Genomic DNA, 24,742 nt, shown 5'->3' with positions numbered 1-24,742 from the left:
TTCTTTATATTAGGTTCGAAAATGTAAAGTTTATATTTCAATTGTAAAAACAAATTTAAAATTGTTTATTTCAATACTGGATGAACATCATTTATGGTTGTACTCATTGTCCCTGTTTCAATAAATTTTTAGGTTTATTCCTTCAAAAAGAATGTGTATTTAAATTATCTTGATATTAGAAATAAACTTCTTAATATTGTAAAGTTCAATTTCAATTGTAAAACAATGAATGATAATAATGAGTTTGCTAAATTATAGTGCAAAAACTCTTGCACATTCAAAATTATTCAATGTGCCAAAATTAAGGGATAATTATATATTAAGCAAACTCTACAGTTACACATAACTATTATGTGGTCCTTGACCACCTCATAGAATCAGGCACCTATGTGGAGAAAAATGTAGGGGCGGAAAAAAAAAATCTTAAAGCAATCAATCTACATCAAGTACATTTTACATGGGCTAATTACATTAACTCGACCATTTTAGAAAATTAATGAATATGGAATGATTGTATAACTACACCTATTAGAACGGATAAGCAAAATAGCTCAATGTGCCAAAATTAAGGGATAATTATATATTAAGCAAACTCTACAGTTACACATAACTATTATGTGGTCCTTGACCACCTCATAGAATCAGGCACCTATGTGGAGAAAAATGTAGGGGCGGAAAAAAAAAATCTTAAAGCAATCAATCTACATCAAGTACATTTTACATGGGCTAATTACATTAACTCGACCATTTTAGAAAATTAATGAATATGGAATGATTGTATAACTAAACCTATTAGAACGGATAAGCAAAATAGCATACCTTAATGAGAGGATGTTTAATCATGTCGAGAAAGAGAAATATTTATATAATAGGAATATAACAGAATCTGATGATACACAATAGCAAATATATAGATCACATCAGAAAGGAAGAAATATAGGATAATTAAGGCAATTAATCGTTTCAAATAAGAGAAAAATCAAGGATTAAATTGATTGTATTAAATTATAAATATTTAAATTCAAAAAATAGTCAACAGCTATATTTGAGGAATATTTTATTTATTCAATCAGAAGGGCAAAAAAGTCAAACTAAAAAATGTGAAAAATGTTAATTATAGATTTAAAATCTATAAGGAAGGTTCAATTATGTGAATTGGGTGTAGATTAAAAGAAAATATAGGGATGAGTTTTTCTTAATAGGAGCTTTGTTTTTTGGGTTTTTATCTAATTTTCTCTTCTTTATTCCAAACAAATATAAAGAAAACACAAATTTCACAACCCATTTGACATTATATACATATCGGAACTTCTTGCTCTAGTATCTTGATTCCATACCTGCAAAATCTGTTAAGGGGTGAGCTCAACCAGTGGCTCAGTAGGGACATAAAAACTTCCTCATGGATAATTGACCAAAGATAATACCATCAAAATTTTCAATTATAACATGCATATCAAACAATGATGCAATCCAACTCCATTTATATACCCATTAATTCATATACCAGAATACGCAAGCCTACACGTCCCATACCGTGTACTATACAGTTTTGCAACTGTGACTTGAATATCCAAATATATAAATTAATCCCCTGACTCAATCAAATCCCCCAAACCCCATTTGCTAGTCATTCTAAACCTAATTGTGCACACGGGCTCGCCTGAGCTTGATTCTTACAATGTTCAGACTTAACTACACAAAGGATAATTCCCACAATTACCAAATAACCATAATTTCTCCCCAACTCCCTTACACTTGATAAATAACAACCTCCATGAAAATATGCACTTACATCGATCAACGTACATTTAGTACATGTAATTCAAATATTATCAAATAAATCATTCAAAAATAATATTAACAAGAATAACATATACACGAAGCACATAAAATCAACATCCAATCATAAAAAGTTTCCCCCAGATCCCCCTACCTTATTTCCAACAATCGTGGATGATATGTAACAAAATCAAGCCTCTAGATCGTCAAAAATAAAGTCACCAAATCAAACTTTTCTTTCTACTTATAGAAAGAGCTCGTCAAGACGAATCCGTAGGCGAAAACAGATCCTAAATCGGACTTACGGTTTAAAAAATATGACAAAAATGAGTTCTAGAGAGAGAAAATGAAAAGAGAGAAATGTAGGAGAGAGAAACCATCCGAAAATTGTTGGGGAACTATGATCTGGTTGGGTCCTATTTATAGGCCTGATGGAACCGACATAATAGGTAAAGTTTGTGGTTTTTGGTCCATAAATGAATGACACGTGTCAGAGCATAACTAATTTTCCAACACCTGTGTGCCACATGTCCGAATCTGATAGATTGCTTCATGTCTATCTACCACATGTCAACATCTAAAGCACAAATTGCCCAATGCACCACGTTGGGGCTGCTGTTCTTGGTCAGCAAGTAATACATGCCCACCAATAGCAACGCGCCACATCGCCAATTAAATGTGATTTCTATCCAAACTTCAAAAATTCTTTAAAAATAGCTCGGAAACCTGAAAAATTCACCGAAAAATGTTGCGAACTCGTGGCGACATTTACGTTCCACTTCTAAGCTCAAAAATAAAATTTAACTAACTTAAAAATTCAAATATTTTTCAAGATATTTGAAATTAGTAAAATCAAATAAAAATTTCTTAATAATAACTTTCGACTTTAAAAATTATAAATTTAAAATTCAGATTGTCACACAACCTAATGCTCTGGTACCAAATTGACAGGACCCGCCTCGGATTTCACCCTAAAATCCGAAGTGATCCTGCAGGGCCACCTGAGAAGAAATTCTACCAAAAATTTGGCGAAACTTCCCCTAAAAATGGACTACCCAAAACCTGTATAAAGACAATTAAACTTCTCAACAATCCATCCTTATCTTTTCAGAGTCACCCTGCTCCCCAAATCACAACATCGCCCATTTCACAAAATAATTCTCAACTTAAGAATATTAATCACATGGGTTATCAGAGCAATCTAATGCACAAGGTATATAAGAAGATGGAATAGAAAGGTAAAGGATCAATACATTCTACAATGCGAAAGCTATGACAGCTATGCCTCAACTTCATGTACGCACGACCTTAACTAATCTAGTCTGTAACTGGGCATTTGAAACCGAAGGGCCCAAGGGAAAAAGCATTTAAAAACCGTTAGAGTGAGTGGACGAAAAATAAGTAATCTCAAAGGAAAACAAATATAAGATTTAATGTTTTCCCAAATTATTCTCTTAAAAACCTTGCATGCAGTAAAGTCTTGGAAATACTCTTAATCCTTCTTTTTACTGAAAACTCAAACACGTATGGTAAGACATTTCGAAAACCATCTCAAAATTTCTTTAAAATCTTATATCATAAGTACCTCTAAATTATTCAGAAATCTCGTAATATACTCATCTCGTAAAACTCTTGAAATCTCAATAAATACTCATAATGGAAAAATAGGTGATGATGACTTGAGGGAACTGCCGACTAGTCATCTCATGGCACCTGAAGGGAACTACCGACCAGGGACGCATCGGAGGGGACTGCCAAACGGACGAGGAGGTGATGACTAAAGGGTACTGCTGACTAACCATAGATAGGTAGAGGGTACTCCTGACTAACTATCTCATGCAATCTGGAAGGGACTGCTGATCGGAATATTCTGGAGAGTACTGCCGACCAGACTAATATCTGGAAGGGACTGCCGACCAGGTAATGCATGCATGCGCTGCCATAATTGCCTCCTCAAATAACTGAACTCAATCTCGAAAAATCGATCATACTAAAATACTCGAAAATTCTTAATTCTCTTAATATTTCCTCAATCAATGACTTTCCAAAAACCACTTCTCAATAATTCTCATAACTAAAAAAAAATCAATAAATGCTTCCGAAAATTGGAACTCAATATTAATTTTGTAAATTCCGTAAATCCTCAATAAATCACCGGAAACATATTTTAATAAATCTTGATAAATCAAATACTTAAATATTAGGGAAAATGTCCATTTACCCAAATTTAAGCTACACTAACCCCACTTACCCAAACATCTTATAAGATTGCCCACTTACCCAACAAATAACATATATTTTGTCTTAATACCCAACTAAGTATTTCTTTATTATTTTTTATTTATTTTTGAGACAATTTTGCCCTCCCTCCCATTGTCACTAAGAGAGAAGTCAACGGAGACTTGACCGGAGTCCGGTCAATGCTCACAGGATTCCGGTCACCGGCCGCCGGACTCCGATCACCGGTGACGGTCGCCGGTGAAGGTCACCGGAGAATATTATTGCCACCCAATAATATTATTATTGCCCCCTAATAAAAACATTATTGCCCCCCAACAATATGATTATTGCCCCCCAATAATATAATTATTGCCCCCCAATAGAAAAATTATTGTCCCTCAATAATATTATTATTGCCCCTGAACAACAGTTTCTGCTCCTCCGGTTCCAGCCCCGTCTTCTCTGAAACAAGTCCCTTCAATTTCCCTATCAATCATTAAAAATCTAATTTCATTTATTAAATATTAATACTTTCTTTTTTGTCCTTTTGGGCCTTGCCCCTATGTTACCAAGAAAAGGGGGCCTTGCCCACCGTCATCTACCCACTTTCTCCAAAACCAAAGCAGATTCAAAGAATTCGAGATGATGAACCAAACAGTGGAAATTCGAAAGAGAGAGCAAAATTCAATGCTACCCAGAGACAAGTTTTGGTCAATCAATAGAGGAAAAAAAAAGAAAAAGCAAAGACTGAATATAGAATCTGGGTTTCACTTTCAAATCCCATCGAACCCAAAATAGTATTGAATTCCGGATTGAATTAGACGGAGGTGAGAAGACGTGGTGACCGGCCGATCATGATGCCACCTGCGTGGACGCCGTCGCCGCAATGTCGTCCAACATCATGATGCCGGATTAAATCATGATCAAGGAAAGGCCGAGGCGGAGGTTGAAGAGAGAGAGAGAGATTGGCCGGAAGCGAGCTAAGACAGCGATTCTGCACAGAGAGAGAGATTTTGAACGACCGCGACTATGATTCCTGGATACGCTCCGACTCGCCGGACCATCTTCCACTTCTGGTACGACGACATCCGAAACCGGAATCACTGGTTCTAGAAGACCACAACGACGACCAGTGTGCTGACGACGATCCATTTGGAGACGACGTTTGGAGAAGCAGTTTGGAGACGATGTCGTGGTAGACGAAGAGATTTCGGCGACGACGGAATTTAGCTCCGGCGTTGATATCTTGGCGAGAGAGAGAGAGAGAGCAATCTGGTGAGAGAGTTGTGGATCGTAAGGATGAGAGAGACAGTGGAATGAATGTTTTGTAATTAAGCTGAGGGCAAAATTATCATTTCACTTTAATTTGTGTAAGTGGGAATAAAAAACAGTTAATGGGGTAAGTGGGGATACCTTGGCCTAATTTTGGGCTTTGGGTCAAGGACCCTAAATATTATCACCATGCCATGATTTGGTGCTTAAATGCAACTTACGCGCAATAAGGGCACGGTCATCAAAGAAAGGGAAAATATTTGAACCCGAAATTATCGTACCACGGGGATTGAAAAGCTAACTCCAATCCTTGGTTATACCGATTACTAAGTCACCAACAATTTAACAAAAAAAACCTAAAAATAGCACCAAGCTATTTACATGCCCGGCTCGGAACAACCAAGCTTAAACTAGGTCAAGAGAATAACCACAAGTAAATGCGGAAACTCACAACCAAATGGTATGGACAATGAAAGTGGTTTGTGAAAGTTGATTTTGTTTTCGAAAAAATAAATTGACAATTGAAAATTAAAATTACGATTAAAAATTAAGATAATAGAAACTAATCAAGATATGGAAATTAGGTCACTAGGGTATCCTCCAAACCAAATTTAATGCACAAATATATTCCGACAATGGTCATTCAATTTATAGTGGCATCAAGAACCGTACCCAGGGCTTTTCAAGGCTCATGGGTCATTAGATTCCTTAAAGGGTATTCCTACTCCGGATCAAGGGTCATAGAAACTCAATTGGGACAATTTAGAGCCTTGTTAGGGCCTCTAGTTGCACCAAAAGGCGAAGAGTCCTAGAATCAAGGTTCCCAAGCTAGCCAATACGGCAATCGAAATTGGTATTGTAACTAACCATGTTCCAAACAAGTGTCCTAGCCATAAATTAGAGAAGTGATTAGGTCCCCTAATTTGTTCTAGACATGCTCATCTACACATTCAAGAGTTAATCAAGCTCCTAAGCATGCATCTAAGCCAAATATTATAGAATAGAACATATGCCAAACACGAAATTGAAAACCATTAAATCAAAACATATTTATTACATTAAATCCATGCTAGGGCTCAAACCCTAGCTTCCTAAATAGACTACTCACAACACATCCACAAATCAACAACAATATACATCAATTAAAGAGGAGTGAAAAGTAACAAGAACAAGTCACAAATTGCTATAGAGCAATTATGACAAGCCTTCATTTATGGCTCCCCACTATACCCAATCTCAAGTCTTGATGTAGATGAGATTCCTTGAAGCTCCTTGAAATCCCTTTGAGAAATTGATGAGGATTTGATGGAATTTTGATGAGGTGATGGTGGTTCTTGGTGAGGAGGAAAATGGATCTTGGTAAGGAGAAAGAGGATAGGGAATGGTGGAGTGGTGTGTTGGAGAAGGAGAGAGAGAGAGAGAGAGAGAGGGTGCGGCCTTGATTATGGTGTGCAGCGTTTTTTTGATAGAAGAAGAGGATAATTGATGGTGGCGGCGTCCTCTGGTGATAATAATGGAAAAGCTTTTTACCAATAACTACAAAATGACACTATTATTTACCAATAGCAGACTCCAAAATTAATGGCCCGTGCGGCCAACAACTACAACGGCCTGTTAGCCCATAGTAAAGAAAAACACTCCAAGATTGATAAAATTACGAAACATGCCACTCAGACTCTAACAAACCATTTCTCCCAAAATCAATCAGATCCAAAATCGAAACCGTCCCAAAATCAAAATCTTCTGGCGAATCCAGGCGGCGAAGCTAGCTGCGAAGAGGAACTGCTGAGGGTTAGTAGTATACTGACCACCAAAACGAAACCCGAGGTCTCTTCCGACGAGGCCCTATCCAATTCCGAGGAGGAGGAGCCGATAGAAGACGAAGAGGATGAGGAAGAGCTCGAGGCCGTCGCTTGCTCCGCCGACTCCGAGGACAAGACTATTGGGGGCCAGTACGAATCAAAGGTATTTTTTCGTCTTAACATAATCAGAGCACTGCAGCCTTCTTCTCCATCTCTCTCCTCCACACACGGACACCTCCCACCTCTACATCTCCTCCTCCTGAATCAGTTGGACGAGTTCTGGGTTTTTACCGACGATTATTCCTTTTTTGATGCATGTTGTTCTTTTGTGCCGGAATAGATGAGGCGAAGAAGACCTTTGCTTCAATTTTAAGGCTTGGTGAGTATTTGTGGTTTGAGAGCAGGAAGTGGTGAGTATTTGAAGTGATTTTGTGGTTGAATTAGTTGAATGTGTTTCGAATGCGATTGTTTAGCCTAGAATGTGCCCATTGAGTTTGTTGTTTTCGATTGTTTTGGTGTTAGTTGATATCTGTGGAATATATGATTCGGTTTATGCTTAGCTTTGGTTTATGCAATTAGAGAGCAATGCATGTAATTGGATTTCCCCTTTTAATCTGCAATGACATCAGTTATTCATTTTCTTTTTTTCTGTTTAGTTCACAAGCCTACTGGGGGTCAGTATTCTACTGAGGGTCAGTATACTACTAGGGGTCAGTATGCTACTGAGGGTCAGACCTCCACTAGAATCAGAGCTCTGATGTGCTCTGGCTGCTTCAATGATGCAGAGGTTGAACCAGTTTTGAAAATCATGATAGCCTTGTGGTTTGAAACCTTCTATCTATTTAGAAGTCAGTTGAGGTTACTTTGGTAATTTTCTCATTAACAGAACAATTCAAAAAATGTTAGGAAAATGGCCGCATGAGCTTGGACCTTGCCCAAGGTTCAGCTACAGTACCACAAGGGAATTGGCAAAAAACAGGCCTGCTATTGGTAATAAATGGGCTTGATGTGGTGAGAGCCATGGACGTCAAAACCATGGTTCAATTAAACCAATGGTTTAATTAAACTTTGGCTCACGTGCTGAAGCAATATTAATATTTGTTTGTTTCTTTTTCTTTTTTTTCCTTTTCCTTTTCTTCTTTTCTATGTTGGCGTTGACCAAAGTTGACTGCATTCATAATTTCGCCATTTTCTCATAAACTCCATTTTGCACTAATTTCCTTCCATTTTACCTTGTTTCTGCAATTCCGCTTATTTCTTAATAATAAACAAAAATGAATTAATTACATAATAATTGACTTGAGGATTAACTTATTTCTAGTGTTTTAGATACAATTACATGCATAGAAATACGTGTAATCATGCCACTAAATATAATTTAAGAGATTCCGATAAATAAATAATTAAAGCAAATCATTATATCGTAAAATCATATACCAAATCTCAACCAGAACATAATAAAATAAATAAATACTGCATGCATAATTATTTAAAATCAAATGTCCACTCACAGTACTATTTAGGCGACCACGCATAAGAGTTTCTTCGTCGAGCAGTAGCTCGGTATGTCACACTGTACACATAATTATATTTCGTAAACTACGATTCGCAAAATAAATACGATTCTAAAATGAACCCTTGTAAACCAATATCTCCTTTTCTTCTCTGATTCAACCCAAACTTTTCTATCAATAATTATTCATCTTAACTTCCTTCCACTAGCTTCCCTCAAACTCCAACATTTCCAAGTCACAATTTTCCCAATTTATTCTCGACACCAAACCCCAATTTCTCATCCACAATTGTACAACTTTACTTCGGCTAATATTAACATATCCTATGAAGTATGATAAAGCTTAAAAACGATAAAAATGGTTATGAAAGGCCGCTGGAGGCGACGTAGACTCGGTGACTCAAGGTGGGCAGACTTCCAACTTCCAAAATCTTCAAATTTATATGCAATATTATACTCAAAAGAAAGCCCATGAGGTAAGGAACAACTTAATTTATACCTTGGGATTTCTCCAAATTCTCGATGGTTTGGCCGAAAATTGGAAAATAGCCGGAAAAACCCAATCTGCTACAGTAACTGATTTTGCTTTAATTCTCTTTTCTCCAGCCAAGATACCATGATCCACCACCACAGGCATGAGCAGGAGGAGGAGGCGGTTCTAACACAAAGGGTGACACACCGTCAGGTGGCCAGACGGAGACGAATAAATGGAAAAACCAGAAAACCTGAAGAAACGTTGTTGTAGTGACCTTTTTCTCCTTGCTGCTCCTTCCACAGTCCAAAGCAAGCTACCAAACCACCAGAATTGAAAAGGAGGGAGAGAGCTTTCCAACGGTATCTATGGCGTCAAAATCCGTCGCCGGACGGAGGAGATATGGCAGGAAGAAGGTGAAGGGGTCGGGAGAGAGAAAGAGGGAGGAGAGAGAGAAGCTCATTTAAGTTTCCGAAATGGAAACTTACCACAGTAACTCGCCCTATTCATAGAAAAATTATGATAAACAGTAACATTAGTATTTTGGCCATAACTTTCGCATAAGAACTCTGATTTAAGCATACCACATATCCACGGACTCAGTTTAACGTTCTCTATGACTTTCATACAGGAAATTTTCTCAAAAATTGATCTGAACAAAAAGTCAACTTTTAGGGCCTCCTAAAAGATTGAAACGGAGTCAAAAGTAAAAGTAAATGTCGTTTACTGTCCAAAAGACTAGTAAACCGGTAACTTGCGATTCGGGACGTAACATTTTGAGTCTAAAAAGCAGGCAAGGAGGAAATGAGGATTAGAAATGAATTAGAAATGAAGAAATGATGCATTCCCAATCCTACTAGGAGAAGGAATCCCAGTTTAAGTAGGAATCTTGAGTCAACTAGGAGTCAAGCTCGTGGAAATGATGAGAAATGACTAATGACAGAATCTCAGTTGGACAAGGAAACTCATTCTTGCCAGAAAAAAGAAACCTACTGTGACTAGGAGTCCCTGTTGAACGAGGAGAACTCGAGAAGATTCCGGAAGGTTCCAGAATATTTCGACACAAGAGTCCTTAGTGGACTAGGAAACTTATTGGCATAAGGAGTCCTGATGACACTAGGATACTTGGGTAGACTAGGAGAGCACAAGAACATTCAAGAAGTATTTAGAAGAAGTCCAAAACGTCCTATACAAAGGTGATATGGATTTGGAGTCGTTTCTGACAAGAAAAGATGGATAAATATCAGATTTGGAGTCCATATTGGACACAGATTGATATTGGACGAATTTGGAGAGTTTTGAGGAGAATCTATTTTGTATGCAATCAGGAAAAGAAAATAAAAGAGAATAATTATTGAATAAGATTTCCAGATTACATAAAAATTGCAATTTGGCCGAAATATGGACTAGAAACATTGGGAATTTCGGTAAGGCTTCCTACTTTCTAGATTCAAGGTTGATCTCTACTTCCTTTGGAATATTTCTATTTTTCAGATGATGCAGAACAAGTAGAGAAGGACTTTGACAGCAAGCTATGCCGTGCACTATATATAGAAGGGAGGTGTGGATGTTTTCTTCATCATCAAAACGCAGAATCAACTTCGTAAATACCTCCCCCTTTTCTCTAAATTCTAGGCCTGGGCTAGGTGCGGGTCGGCCCGGTTTGAGGCCCAAACCGCATCCGCACCGTATTTTGCGGTTTGGCTATTTTCGGAACCGCAACCGGTTTTTCAGTGGGCTGGGCCGCATTTTCGGTTACACCGAAATGCGGTTCGGTGCGGTCCGGTAACTGATTTCTTTAGGCCCAATAACAGACCTTTAATCACCATTTGAGGCCCTAAAGACCAGGCCCAATACATTCATGAAAAACATTCATCAATTCTTCAATTCAACACTACAATTGAAACTGCAAGTGAAACTGCAGTTCAAAACATTCATCATAAAATCCAAGCTGCAAGTGAACAATCAACAGTTCAACACTTCATGAAAGTATCAAACTGCAAAGTTCAAAGTTCAAACTGATCAAATTAAAACCAACAATATAAAGTGCAGTTCAACACAATACACATTTACACACCATCAAACTTCATAGTTCATAGTTCATACATAAAACCAGCAAGAAATTACAAGCTATAAGTCTAAAACATGCCGGAAAATTGGTTCGGCCTTCATTCTTCAATCTTCATCATCAGAATTCCCTTCGGCTGGATCTATCCAAGTATTCAAGTATTCAACGATCCCAACAGAAAGCAACAAAACAGAAAATCAAATCGAAAGTTAGAATTCGAAACAATGTTTAACAAAATGCAAGAAATCTGTAAGTTGTTCCAGTTTTTCAACTTACCAATTTCAAGTTTTTCCAACACAGCGTACAGGTCCATCTCATCTTTGGTGGGCTCCTTGTATGCACTAAAGCCTCCTCCCTTTAGCCAATCACTCAAGCAGACCAAAGCCTCAACCATCTTAGGTGTGAGTGATGCTCGGAAAGGATCCACAACTCTTTTTCCAAGGCTGAAGGCAGACTCCGAAGCCACAGTTGACGCCGGTATAGCAAAGACATCCTTGGCTATTTTGGATAGAATAGGATATCTAGGAGCATTCTCCTTCCACCAGTCTAAAATATGGAATTTTGAATTGGAAGGGTCTTCTGCAGCCTCCAACAGATACTTGTCCAACTCATTCTTGATCACCACGACATCTTTCTTCTGCCTCAGAAGCTTGAACTGGTGCAGGTTTGCTGCATGACTATCCTCTTGCTCTTGCACAGATGTAGACTCGATTTTTGGCATTGTGACATCCTGTGAAGCTGCTGCTGCCACTGGATCAGATTCTGACAAGAAAAGATGGATAAATAGAAGTCCAAAACGTCCTATACAAAGGTGATATGGATTGGGAGTCGTTTCTGACAAGAAAAGATGGATAAATATCAGATTTGGAGTCCATATTGGACACAGATTGATATTGGACGAATTTGGAGAGTTTTGAGGAGAATCTATTTTGTATGCAATCAGGAAAAGAAAATAAAAGAGAATAATTATTGAATAAGATTTCCAGATTACATAAAAATTGCAATTTGGCCGAAATATGGACTAGAAACATTGGGAATTTCGGTAAGGCTTCCTACTTTCTAGATACAAGGTTGATCTCTACTTCCTTTGGAATATTTCTATTTTTCAGATGATGCAGAACAAGTAGAGAAGGACTTTGACAGCAAGCTATGCCGTGCACTATATATAGAAGGGAGGTGTGGATGTTTTCTTCATCATCAAAACGCAGAATCAACTTCGTAAATACCTCCCCTTTTTCTCTAAATTGAGTAAATTCTGTTCCCTCTCCATTGTTCAAGCATTGAAGCCATGAAGCATCTCCACCTCCTTGTCGTAGTCATCATCGACATCCTCCATCCTTGACATCCTCCATCCTTTTGAAGTCTTTCTTGCGTTCTTGAAGTTCTTCAAAATTGTAACCATGTCCTTCTATCTTTTGTTTTTGGTTTCTTTGCCTTGTAACGTTAAAGAAAATTATACTAGCGTTCTAGGTACTTGTTTTAAATGGATGTTTCGAATATTTGTGAGAATAAAGAGTATGTTTTGATGTTTAGTTTTCAATAATCATGAAGCATGAAAACGTTTTAGGTTTCTAGAAAACATAAAATTGCGATTTTGATATGTGATGATTTAAGTTCATTGATTTTGTGCGAATGACCCACCTTTTATGTGTTTTGTGTTCTTTGGTTGCAAACTTAGAATATTGAGCAAGTAATTGAGTCTAAATTAAGATATGCTAGTTCTAGGTCTTAATTGCTAAATGAAAAACCTATAACTCCTTAGGTAAATCAATGAATAGTCTTGCATGCTTGTATGGTGCTCCAACTTGTGTTCTTGGCTTAAATCGGTCCATCTTTCTAAGTGTTTAATGCGTTGAATATGTTTTGTTGATGACTTAATCTCTCACTAGCATTGCATTTTTAATAGGGTTAACTATGGTGCGTTCATCTAGTTAATCTAACTAAGGAAAGTAATAAGGACTTTGTATGCGTTCATCTCTGTTCTTGATTGATTTCTTCATTCACATATTTTGATCCGTAATTTATGATTAGAATACCCGTTTTCGTGTTAATGGTTGTTAACTACATCTTGCATCTTTTTCGTCCCCTACTTCTATCTTGATTCATGATTTGATCGATCACATGTATTATATAATTAGATTAGAATACAAACTCTTATATATCCCCTTATATTGTAATTTTTGTAAATATATACTTATACTTTGTTTTATTTTTGTTTCATACTTTGTGAATAATACTAATTTGTTTTAACGTTTTTGACAGGAAGTATAACCCAATTCCCGACTAGAACGATCCCTACTTATTCTAACTACAATTCAATGTAGGGTTTAAATTGACACTCACTTTGAGAGTATAAGCAATACGTAGAATACATGGGAGGCGCAGATACACAATACGTAGAATACACACACAAATACTACATACGTAGAATACAAGTGCAGGTCATACACACACAGATAAGCACATGAGCAAATTAAAATTTACAAAATCCAAGTGCTTACCGGTGTGAAATCGAGAATCAGATTCGTGCTCAAGAACAAAATCGCAACCAGAAACATATGGACCGAAGGAGTAAACTCCGTTTTCGTACCTGAAATTTTCAATTGGATAAAGAATTAAAGAAAGAGAAGAAGCAATGCAATTGGACAAACAAGTAGAAGAAAAAGAAGCGGCATCTTACACATTGAACCATTCGACAGTGTTACCGTCGTGAACCTAGAGCTGGAAATGATAGCGCGGAGCTCCGCTCTATTGAGGTATCTCATAACGAGCCGCCAAACCTTGGAGTTGGTTGCTCATCGTCGTCGTCTCACCCGTGCAATTTTGGAGACGGTGGAGGAGTTAGCCGAGAAGGACTAGGGTTTTCTGGCGGTCGAGGTCCAAATGTGGTCCTCGTCACCGGAGGAAACTGGAAAGAAAACCTTGAGAGCTTTTAGGAAAGTAAAAAAGTTAAAGCGCTTTTCTCTTTGGAAAGGCAAATCTTCCAGATATTTACTTTTCATTGGGCTGCGATACTAGGCATGCATACTCTCGTCGCAACAAAACTACCTACTTTTTTTTTTTTTTTTGCATAAAACTATACAATTTTTTTTAAAAAATAATAAAGTATACAATCTTTGTGCATGGGGCTTATTAGATAATGTGATTAATGTCCACAAAGTGGAATGATGTACTAAGTAAGGGAAATACTTGGTGAAAAAAATGAAAAATAAAACACTTCCTCCGCTTATATTATTTTTAGGCTTCGTTTGATTTGCAGAATTGAACCATCAGAAAATGAAATTTAACCATTTCTTGTGTTTCTGATGTAAAAGAAAAGGAAACGCTTTCCGAAGGAATGAGGAAAGTGGTTCATTTCATACCCCCTAAAGAATTCATTTTCTCTTAGTCTTTCCTTGCTATTATTACCACATACCATTATTTTGTTGCATTAATTACAAAAATTTTAACAATTTTCCTCATAACTTTTTTTTATGTTACTAAACTTGAGAATAAACAGCTCATAGAAAATTTAGGCCGTGTTCGGTATTGTTCTCTAAAACTATTTTCTATTCTACAAAATCAAAAAAGCATATAAAACACGTCCGGCTGACGTATTCCAAAAACTTGTATTAAGATACGCTGAATACAACTCTTAATTCATGAGTAAATTTGGAAAACATATATACCACGTTTTCACTATTTTTGAAGAATGCAGGATATAACATTGAAACCACGGAGAAATATTCGGCAGCTCTCTTCGCGACACATTTAACTACACCTCCTCTCTGTATTCATTGATGCGCCACCAATTTCAACTTTGGCAATCAATTGATATCATCCAGGAAATTGATTTTTCTGTTGAAAATTGGAGAAAGTTGTTCCTACCCAGATGCTAGATTGAAGCTTTAAGATATATGGAGACCCAATTTGAAAGGATCCCTCAGAAATCTTTATCACTAGATGATTTGGTTGCCGCTTTGATTCAGGTCACAATTTGTCGGTGTTTCTTTTCTTTTGTCAATGAATATGGGGATTGGGGAAACACCAATTTCCCCACCGTTCATGCGTGGTGGTTCAGCTAAGAGAATCGAGTCTTCAAGAAGTTGAAAATGATGAGAACAACAAAAGCAAACATATGGTGGAAAATTGATGCAAACAATATTCAAATGATATGTCAGATAGTTGCAGTAAACACTATCTTATTAGAATTAACAAATTTAATAGAAGAAACTTCACCAAGAATCTATTGATGGTGTTTATTAATAGGAATAATTTTACAAAAACATTGACTGTAGTTTTAGATAGTGTTTATTAATAGGAATAATTTTACAAAAACATTGACTGTAGTTTTAGATAGTGTTTATTAATAGGAATAATTTTACAAAAACATTGACTGTAGTTTTAGATACACTACTACATATGTTCTATTTTCAATTTTCGTGAAACTCTTTTACAGATATGTTACCAGACGCATACTCAAATCCTAAAAATTCAAAATTTAACCATTCATTTTCATTTTGTACAACAATTTTTGAAAAATGACTTTGTAAAGCATTACTGAAAGGGCCCTTAATTTCTCATCCCGAGAAAAAGATAAAGGAATTACTTTCCTTTCCGCAAACAAAATCAGGTCTTAAGTTACCGAATTACGACGTTGTAATCTATTTAATCAGGTCTCATGTATAAGGACATTGATCATCTTCTTAGCACTTGCGCTATCATATTTATTGGTAGGTGCTCGATGGGTCTTCTACAGTTCTCCTTTTATCATCTACCGCTGCCTTTTGGCTGATCTCCTTTAGGAGCACTCGAGCTTAATAATAAATAGGTTGTTGTTTCACTTGAACTTAGTAATAAATAGGTTGTTGTTACCTCCTTAAACAAAACAAAAAACAAAACAAAAAAGGTAATGTATTTAATTAATTATAAAGGCAAAGGTTTTGCAACTTGTATATGGTGGTGATTTGTTTCTTTTTAATATCGCTTTTTAGTCGAGTGTTTCTTTCATTTTATTATATATTGTAATATCAGGAGCACCTTTGATTTGAATGGTCTATGTACCATTTAGTTATTGTACCAGTAATTTTTAACATGTTCCAAATATTAACTGGGGTTGGACTTGCAGAACTTGTGTTTTATTTATGCAATTGCAGCTGTGTTTTTTTACTTATATGTTTCTTTCATATTGCCGTGCAGTTAACAATTCCAAGTCATCAATCAAGTTATCAGCGGACATACCAATAAAGGCCAGATTTCCCAATAAAGCCTCTTGCTCTGGCTTACATTTTATGTTCAAGCGGCTACCTGAACTAAATGTACGTTGCTGCTTTTTTAGGTAAAATCCTTTTCTTGTGCTATATATTTGAGAGACCAATGGTGATTTTAGGTTTCTTCTTTTTTTATTTATTCCTAAACCACAAAAAGAATGCTCTTCCAATCCATTATTCACGATTAGCTAGTTCATGGAATAGGAACTAGTATCTAGAGGTAACAGCTAGCTACCACTTAGTTAGCCCCAGTATTGTGTCCCATTGTTCCGTTCCATTAGTTTCCGAAGTTGATCTTGCTTGCTTGTGCCAGCAAATTTTATCAATATTATTCTGTGGTTGACGTGTTTTTGTGTCAATTTGATTCATGATTTATACTTTTATGGCATATTGTATGCTAAACATTTGTTAATGATGGTTATTGAGATTTAGTTGAATTACACTTAATTTTAGTCTCAATGAATTATTGTTCATTTATGCTGCTAGCTAGAATAACAAGAATGTTCTTATTATCTGTTCCTAACCTTGACCCTTATACACCGTTAAATAATTGTGTATTTGATTGCTTTCGATTTTGTTGCTGTGCATGAGTGTAGTAGTTGATCTTCTTAGGAGAAACTTTTAAAACGCCTCTGCCCCTGATAGACTTACACATCATTTTGTATATCCAGCGTTTACCAAATAAGTTCCAATGTTTGGATCACTGAATTTAAATCATTCTGTATGTGCAATGTCTGATTATTTTTACAAGCAGAAATTTTTTATATTCAGAGCCTTTGGCAAACAACTTTTATTAAGTTGGTTTAGATTTGCTCTACTTTTCTGTTTATGTTGTCCTAATTGATGATTAGTTTTGCCTCTTCTTGTTTATTCATTCAGATTACTGGTGCAGTTTGTTATTCCAAATCAAAACTTGGCATATATATATATATATTTTTTTTCCTTTCACCAAAAGACTACCTCTCAATAAAGGCCTTTTTGCCTTTGATATTAGTTATGAGCGCTTCAAAGTCGGATTCAGTTATTACCTTAACTGATATGCAGCTCGGTTGGGTTAAACCCTTCTCCCAGCACTATAACAAGCACGATTGGGCTCTCGCTTACCATTTCTAATTTCCATATTTAACCTTTTGTTTACTTTTTGTTTACGTTTGCTTCTGTGAGGTTATATCTACCTATCTTTTATTGATTTAGTTAAAGTTTACATTTTTTTCAAAATAGTGACTTCTATTTTTCTTCAGTTCAAATGTATTTATCTTTTCAATGTGTATTTATGTCAATTAGAACTTTTGTGATAGAGCACATCAGTTATAATATAATGCCAAGATGTTATTGTTGGTATTTTGGCTCGTTGATACAGTCTACAAAAGCTAGGATTCTCTAAGTATAGAAAGGAAAGAGGTTTACGCAGCTTTTCTATAAGTTCTAGGAACTGTTCTGTTAGGATTTGTAATACAGGCTTAGAAAGGTCAATTATGCCCTAGTCTATTAGGAATAGGAATCCTAATCTCATGATATATCAGCAACTTCTATGTGCTATAAATATGACGCAGTCGGAATGATAAACTAGGTTTACAAGCGATAAACCTAAACAAAGGGTTCTGGAGTCCACCAGAGATAAAAGAGAAAATTCTCTATTTTATTGATAATAAGATGAAAAATAGTTCTGCAGCCATTTAAGGTTGCTTAAATAAGAGAAAAGAAACCCTAGGGCAACTAACAATGAAACCCTAAAGCCCATGGGTAAAAACGAAAACAATCCAAAAATAAACTAGAAAACCAAAACACCGAAAATTAGAAAAATGCAGTTTTGAGGCCCTAAACGACCCCGAAAGCCCGAAAAAGCCCACAGGTCGTGGCACACCGATGAGTCTTGTTCCTGGCGCGATTCCCTTTCCGGAAAGCTATGGCACGTCTCAATCGGACACCGAGCTATGGCGTGGCTACTAGTCACTTTTCGTTTTCCTCCTCTTGCACGATCAAGCTGCTCTTCGAATTGGACTGCCATCCGTTCTGCATCAAAATAGGAGCAGGAGGTTTTATGAAATCAAGACAGAGAGTGCAGAAAACTGAGTCTGAGTGATAGAGAGGTAAGAACTAGTTTGAGGAGTTTGAGGGATCTGCAATAAGTACTTGTAAACACCTAAGTTCTTCATAGTGAATCTCTCAAGAGAGATCACGAAGTGGTTGTAGGCTAAAGTTTTGGCTGACCCACTCTAAAACTGCTGTGTTGTTTCTGTTTTCAAGTTCATCTATTTTCTGATTTTGCTTAAAGTAGTAAAACACAAAAGATTCAAAGGGGGCTTACACTATAGTTATAATTTTCTGTGTATATCTTTTGCAGCCGGGAGTATATATTAAGAGGAAGGTCCCCTTCTGACTTTATTTGTGCTGGTGAATATGAGAGGTATTGACGGCACTTCTGCTAGAAAAAGAAGAAACAGGAGTTTATCCCCCCCGGCCTCTAATCCTATTCATCACTTGAAAACATCAAAAACTTCATCATCAAGTTCAGCAGCATCAAGAAGACCACCATCAAAACTGATGAATGCTAATATTGATAATCTTCCCGAACATGTTTTGGTTGAAATTCTCTGTCGACTTCCTTGCTATAAATTCGTCTCTCAATGCAAGTGTGTGTCCAAACGTTGGTGCACTCTCATGTCAAATCCTTCTTTCATTGGCCGCTTCCTGTGCCTGCAAATGGAAAAGCCAATAATACGTACCTTGATAAACGCTGAAGGGGTGGAATTCCTTAACAAAACTTCATCATTGTCCAAGCCACTAACTCCTTTGTTCAGAAGACTGATGAGTATTTACAGTTTGGAGAAAGAGCCAATTGTGGTTGGTACATATAATGACTTGGTTCTGTGCTGTGCAACCGAGTATCAACAACGTGGTTACTTCATCTGCAATCCATACACAATCCAATGGGCTGAACTTCCTCCCCCGCCTCAAGTATACGAGTACACACCCGCGGGATTCATCTGCGATCTTCCTTACTATAACTATAAGACAAGTGATTGGAAATCAGGAGATACCATCAAGCTTAATGCGGGGTATAGGTGCAGGGTTGTGAGAATTATTTTTCCTCCTGATCAGGAATTTTCCTGCACATTGGGGGTGCAGATCTTCTCTTCTGAGACGGGTGAATGGACAGAATCAATTGTATCCCCCACATCTGCCCTTAGGTATGAGTCCATTGATCCCAGCATTAGCTTTGCTTGCAACGGAATGTTGTATTGGATGGGTCGTCGTCGAAATTTTTTTATTTTTGGGTTGGATCCATTCATGGTCAACAATAGTAAGAATAGTACTAGTACTAATGGCAATAATACTATTGATCACTATAAATGTCGATTGATTGAAATTGATAACTGTGGGTGTGAAATACTTCGGTGCGTAGGAGTCCATAGAGGGTGTTTGCGCATGTCCGAGTACGACTTTGTCAGCCGTGCTGTATTGGTTGCGGATCTTATTGTAGGAGAACAAGATGATTGGATGGTCAAGTGTCATGGAGGAACTTCCAAATTATGTATAAAAGACATGGTGAGGATTTATTCACTGGATGAAGAAAAAATGGATTTGCAGATTGATGTAGAAAATTTGTGTATATTGCTAGCTTTTGACCCAGACAATGCTGATATCTTTTATCTGCGGGTAGATGAGGACATTTTCATTATGTGCAACATTTTTACAAGTGAATGGTCAAAGATAGCAGAAAAGAGTCCAATTGTGATACTCCTTTCTTCTACCCATTTGTGCTCCCATGGTGACCAACACCAGTTCCTAGACTACCGCAACATGCACAACCAAACGTATTTGACAGGCATCAGAGTAGTGAAGTTTTCAGGGGGTCAATCTGACGGAAGGCAGACTGGTGAGATTTCTGTATTATTTGTTTTTGCATTTTTTGAAATTCATAAATGCACCAGTGCAACTTTAATCCGTTCCAATAAAGTGTGCTGTACATGTTACATATCAATGCATGGGACGGTCGTTCTGTTACATATCAATGCATTCCTCAGTATTGAGGATATGTTGGGACATTTAAAAAAGTAACCCATTTTAAGGGTTCAAAACTTCAAATTCACTGTTGAAGGGGAAAAGCTTCAAATATGGTGATGTATAAGGACTACGTGTTCCTTTCAATAACAAATATGATCGGGTCACCCGCATTTCTAGAATGTCTTCTCTGTTAACATCATTATGGGTCTTATACTTGTGTATGATCTTGTTGGTGCAGTTTCTGTGGATTGTATACATCTCTGATGTTGGTTATTATTGACTCAAAGGTGGTGTACAAGATATTGGATCTTGTACTACAATATCTAGTGAGAAGCCCAATGCCTTTGGGGAAGGAAAAAGCTACTATTCAGGTGTGGCGTACCTGTTTTGGCTGTAGATTTCCTAGATTTTGAATCCGTAGCTTTTGTAATACAGTTGGGGTCATAGAATCATTTCCTTTTTGTTTTGGGGGCTGGTTTCTACAGATCGAAGGTTATAGTATTTATAGGATATCTACCCTTTTGTTGAACTTCTCCAGGCGTTGTTGTGGACAGGTCATCACAGTGCTTGCTCTACATGTCCACGCCAAAGTCAAGAGCAATTCAACTGCAAAACTAATATCTGAGGCACATAATAGCTACTGGAAGATTTATGGTCATTGTAGATGTGAGATTTTTAGAAAAAGGGGCCATGTAGGAGGAAGTTGTCTATTATTCTCTTCTCCACGCATTCACCATGTCTATTGAAGATGATGGAGTAGAAGCAGAACTACCACCCACTATATCAGAGTTAGACGACTCAACACCACCGATTGCAAAATAAAGCACTTATTAAGACGGCCTTCTTCACTGACTCCCACTAGGGTTCCCTCGAGATTGAGAGCATGGAAGAAAGTCTTCACCAGGAGGGCCTATTTATTCTCATGAGTAAATTAACATATACAGTACTTACAATGTCAAATCATTGTTGTTATTTGTATCATCATCATCATACAAGTCTTCTACATCATCATCCAGCAGCTTTATGGTGAAATCAAGAGTACCATTATCTTTAGCCTTCTGGATACGAAACAATTCTTCGTCCTTGAATTTACTTAATCTCTTTCCTACTTTAGGCCACATTGTCTTCCTTGATAGCCTTGCACGTAATACAAGGGCGTCAAAGTATTTTCTTCGCATATACTGCCTGATAATAGGCTCCAAACTAATCTCAACAGCTGCTAACAGCCTTGCTCCTTTAAGCACGTGTTCCCGCGTTTGAAAAATATCGGATGTAAATCTTGCAGCAATCTCCAGTGGCATCTCTTCAGGTTCCTCCAGCTCATTGATATTCTGCAAGCAAATAATATGCATTCCATCAGTAACCCCCTCGTCACCTATTAGTGAGCCGGAAAGCTTAGGGACGCCTCTCGTTCCTCTTCCCCCATTTGACAACCGTATCTCAGAATGTTCAGATGATTCTCTGGAACTAATATATGCTTCATTACTAAAGAATGGGGATATCTCGTTGGGAAAAAGCAGAAGAAAAGGATTTCACGGGCAGAAAGGCGAAGGGAAGTTCGGAAAAGCCTAGCAGACGGGACTATCAAGCCCTTTCTATTAAGACCTCGGCACCCTCCTTACCCCCTACTCAAAATTTCCCCCGATTTTGAAGCCGCTCATTGTTTTCAACCATACCATTCCTGAAGTTATATGAATTCCAAACTTCGCCTCATATTAAAAATAGTTAGTAACATAAAGCCTTTTAAATCGGCTCCATTTTGCAAGGCAACACAGTATGTACTTTACAAAAGAAAATCAACGTAACCAGCTCCAATGGAAATAGTAAGTTGGATTAAGCTAGAGCATACTAGTTCCTGAAAAAGAGGAACAGAGGCCAAACAGCAATTGCTGTAAAGTCATCTCATCATTCCTCGACGAACCACTGAGTGTGATTCTCTACAACAATAAAAAGTTCAAGAAAAAGAGAACTCACCATTTCCCCTGATAATTGCAACCCAAGTTCTTCAGAGCTAGGACCGAAGTTGCATGCAACCCTCCACAGGCCAGCCTTGCTGCAGACGCTATAAACTGATTCCACCTTATACTGGCATGCTTCCCACACTTGCTTCCAAATATCTTCTTCAGCGACATTATGTAGCTCAAGAGGTAACACATCTTGATTGAAATGGAATTTGAATTTTGTTTCAACGTCCTCAACCTCTCTCTCTGAGGTAGCACTCTCAAGGAACTTCATAGAAGATTGAAAAAGCTCGGTGTGGGTCACCGGGATGTGTTGCCGGTACGTATGGTGTCGCCGGTAGTTGGGCGCCAACAGTAGGTGGGGTGTTGTTCACCAAGAGGCGGTGAGGTGTGACAGCGATAGCAGCTTGTGGACTGTCGGTAAAGGATGCCAAGTGCCCGTTTGAACCGAGGTGAAGAGACGAGGAGTTGTCGGGACGAGGACGACAACACTGGGAGCTGGGTTGTGCAATTGCCACTGAGAGATGCCATTGTTCCAGGCATACAAGACTAGTGCTGAGATGTGGAGTGGTGACCAGAGGAGCTGCCGGGATGGGTACCCAAATTCTTCAACCATGGTGAGAGGAAATCCGGGATTTAGCTTATCTCTCCTTGTTTCTCTCTCATACATGAATCCACAACTATGAGGTTTGCAAATGTGATTAATGGAAGAAGAGATAGGCTCTTGGCGGTGTTGTGTCGGACCAGGGTGTCCAACTCAATTCTGGATATTGGTTTGCCGGCGCCTGAGTTCACTTTTGGGCATCGCCGGACAACATGGAGAATGGGTTTTGCTCGTCGAGGGTCGGTGAGCATGACGGAGGCAGTAGTGAGCCACAAATATGATCGAAGTTAGTCGACCACGGAGAGAAAATCTGATATTTTAGTCTCTCTCCACCTCTCTATCTCATCAATTAACCCAACCCAGAACCATGAAATTTTTGGATTTTGGAAGTTACCACATAGGAGAGGTGATCGTTGCTTACCAGAGAAGGAAGGAGTTGTTAGTGGCGTGGCTGAGGTTTGTTGTGCAGCTGCAGGTCGTCGATCTCTGCGAGGAAGAAAAGGTTTGGGTGCCTCGCCGGACGACGTGGATAGTCCAAGCATAAGTAAAAAGATAAAAATAAAAAAGAGGAAAAAAAATTGGAAAGTTATAATAGTCATTTTGGATCTGTTGTGTGAGAATTAGAGAGAATAAGGACTATCCAGTTTAATTTGAAAGGCGAGGGACTAAACTGTTTTTCAGGGAAAAGTTTGAGGAGTAACAAGTATTTAACCCTTATAAAAATAGCTAGGCGCTAGTCAGGCGGTGGCTAAGAGACTAGTGCCCAGGCGGTTTTTTTAATTTTAATTTTAATTTTATTTTTAATATATTTAATTGTATAATTAAGAATATATAGAGTTAAAGAGTAAAAGAATTGATAGAATAGATTTAAAGAACATATAATTACATCACATTGCTCTTCTTTACAATCCAACCACTTTGATTTTTTTTTTTTTGAAAATAAAGGGCTGGTGCGGCTGTCCTCAAGCCTCTATTAATGAAATTTCTAAATACAAAGGGGGAGGGGAGAGACATTGAGCTTAAACCCCTGCAATAAGCATTTAGAGTACGTCCTGAAAAATAAAATACATTTCTATTTTTGGGTGTGTGTGTTTGGTGGGGTGGTAAGGCTTTGGTCCCATATATAAGAGATCAAGAGTTCGAGCCCCATCAAGGGTGGGAATGGGGTGGGGTTTTTTTTTTTTAAAAAAAAAAAAAAAAAAAACGTCCTGAAATAATATTAGGAGTCTCTGCAAAATACATGTATTCAAACAAGCACCAATTAGCAAAGAGTGCACTACTGGCTACTCCATTTGCTTTGACATAGTAGTGACATACCGAAAAGATAACTCGATTACAATGAAGCATGATTACCAAGTGTATAATTGAAATAAAGGCCACGATCATTTATGCAAGAGGACGACGTGGCTTAACAACAAACCGAAACACCCATTTGAATATATCAAAAAAGCCAAAAACCAAAAATCCTCTCACTCATAATTGCAACAATATTGACAGTTTTGGCACCACGATCTTTAGCAATATCTCATTCTGCTTCTACAATCCAACCTCCACGGTCTCCACCAGCACCAGAATCCCTCTTTCCTCTACTAATTCTGTCCGCGCCTCTGGCATTGAAACTAGCACGCTCAACACGTAAGTTGACTTATCCACCATGCTTGCCGCAAATTCCGTCGTTCTGTAAAAGCTTCACCGTGAATTCCGCCTAGCCTAATCGCCTAATCTATTCCACCCAACTGCTCAACCTGTTCTACCTAACCGCCCAGACATCTAGGTGCTTGCCTAAAACCAAAC

At 37.7% G+C, this 24,742-nt stretch overlaps 1 protein-coding gene across 2 annotated transcripts; it reads right to left on the bottom strand.

The window, feature by feature from the left end:
- Positions 1-21,269: 21,269 nt before the first annotated feature.
- LOC133745629 (transcription elongation factor SPT6 homolog) lies at positions 21,270-23,475 on the bottom strand. Of its 2 annotated transcripts, none has more exons than XR_009863683.1 (2): positions 22,233-23,475; positions 21,270-21,714 (listed from the first exon to the last, which is right to left on the bottom strand). XR_009863683.1 is itself a non-coding variant. In XM_062173739.1 (2 exons), exons 1-2 carry the CDS (start codon positions 22,616-22,618, stop codon positions 21,331-21,333), a joined length of 645 nt encoding a protein of 214 aa, XP_062029723.1. In that variant the 5' UTR covers positions 22,619-23,424; the 3' UTR covers positions 21,270-21,330. The 2 variants fall into 2 exon arrangements, 1 of the variants encoding a protein (XP_062029723.1); XM_062173739.1 differs by having other exon boundaries at positions 22,358-23,424.
- Between the last annotated feature and the right edge of the window lie 1,267 nt (positions 23,476-24,742).

The sequence above is a fragment of the Rosa rugosa genome, chromosome 4 (genome assembly GCF_958449725.1).
Source record: "Rosa rugosa chromosome 4, drRosRugo1.1, whole genome shotgun sequence".
In the NCBI taxonomy this organism is placed as follows: domain Eukaryota; kingdom Viridiplantae; phylum Streptophyta; class Magnoliopsida; order Rosales; family Rosaceae; genus Rosa; species Rosa rugosa.
The sequence above is the reverse complement of the archived record's forward strand: the minus strand, read 5'-3'. Positions and strand labels throughout refer to the sequence as shown.

Excerpts from the sequence above, each read along its gene's own strand:
- LOC133745629 (XM_062173739.1), bottom strand. The coding sequence starts at position 22,618 with ATGAAGTTCCTTGAGAGTGCTACCTCAGAGAGAGAGGTTGAGGACGTT. Across the intron at positions 21,715-22,357 it reads TGCAATTATCAGGGGAAATG|AATATCAATGAGCTGGAGGA; the intron begins GTGAGTTCTCTT and ends ATTTGCTTGCAG.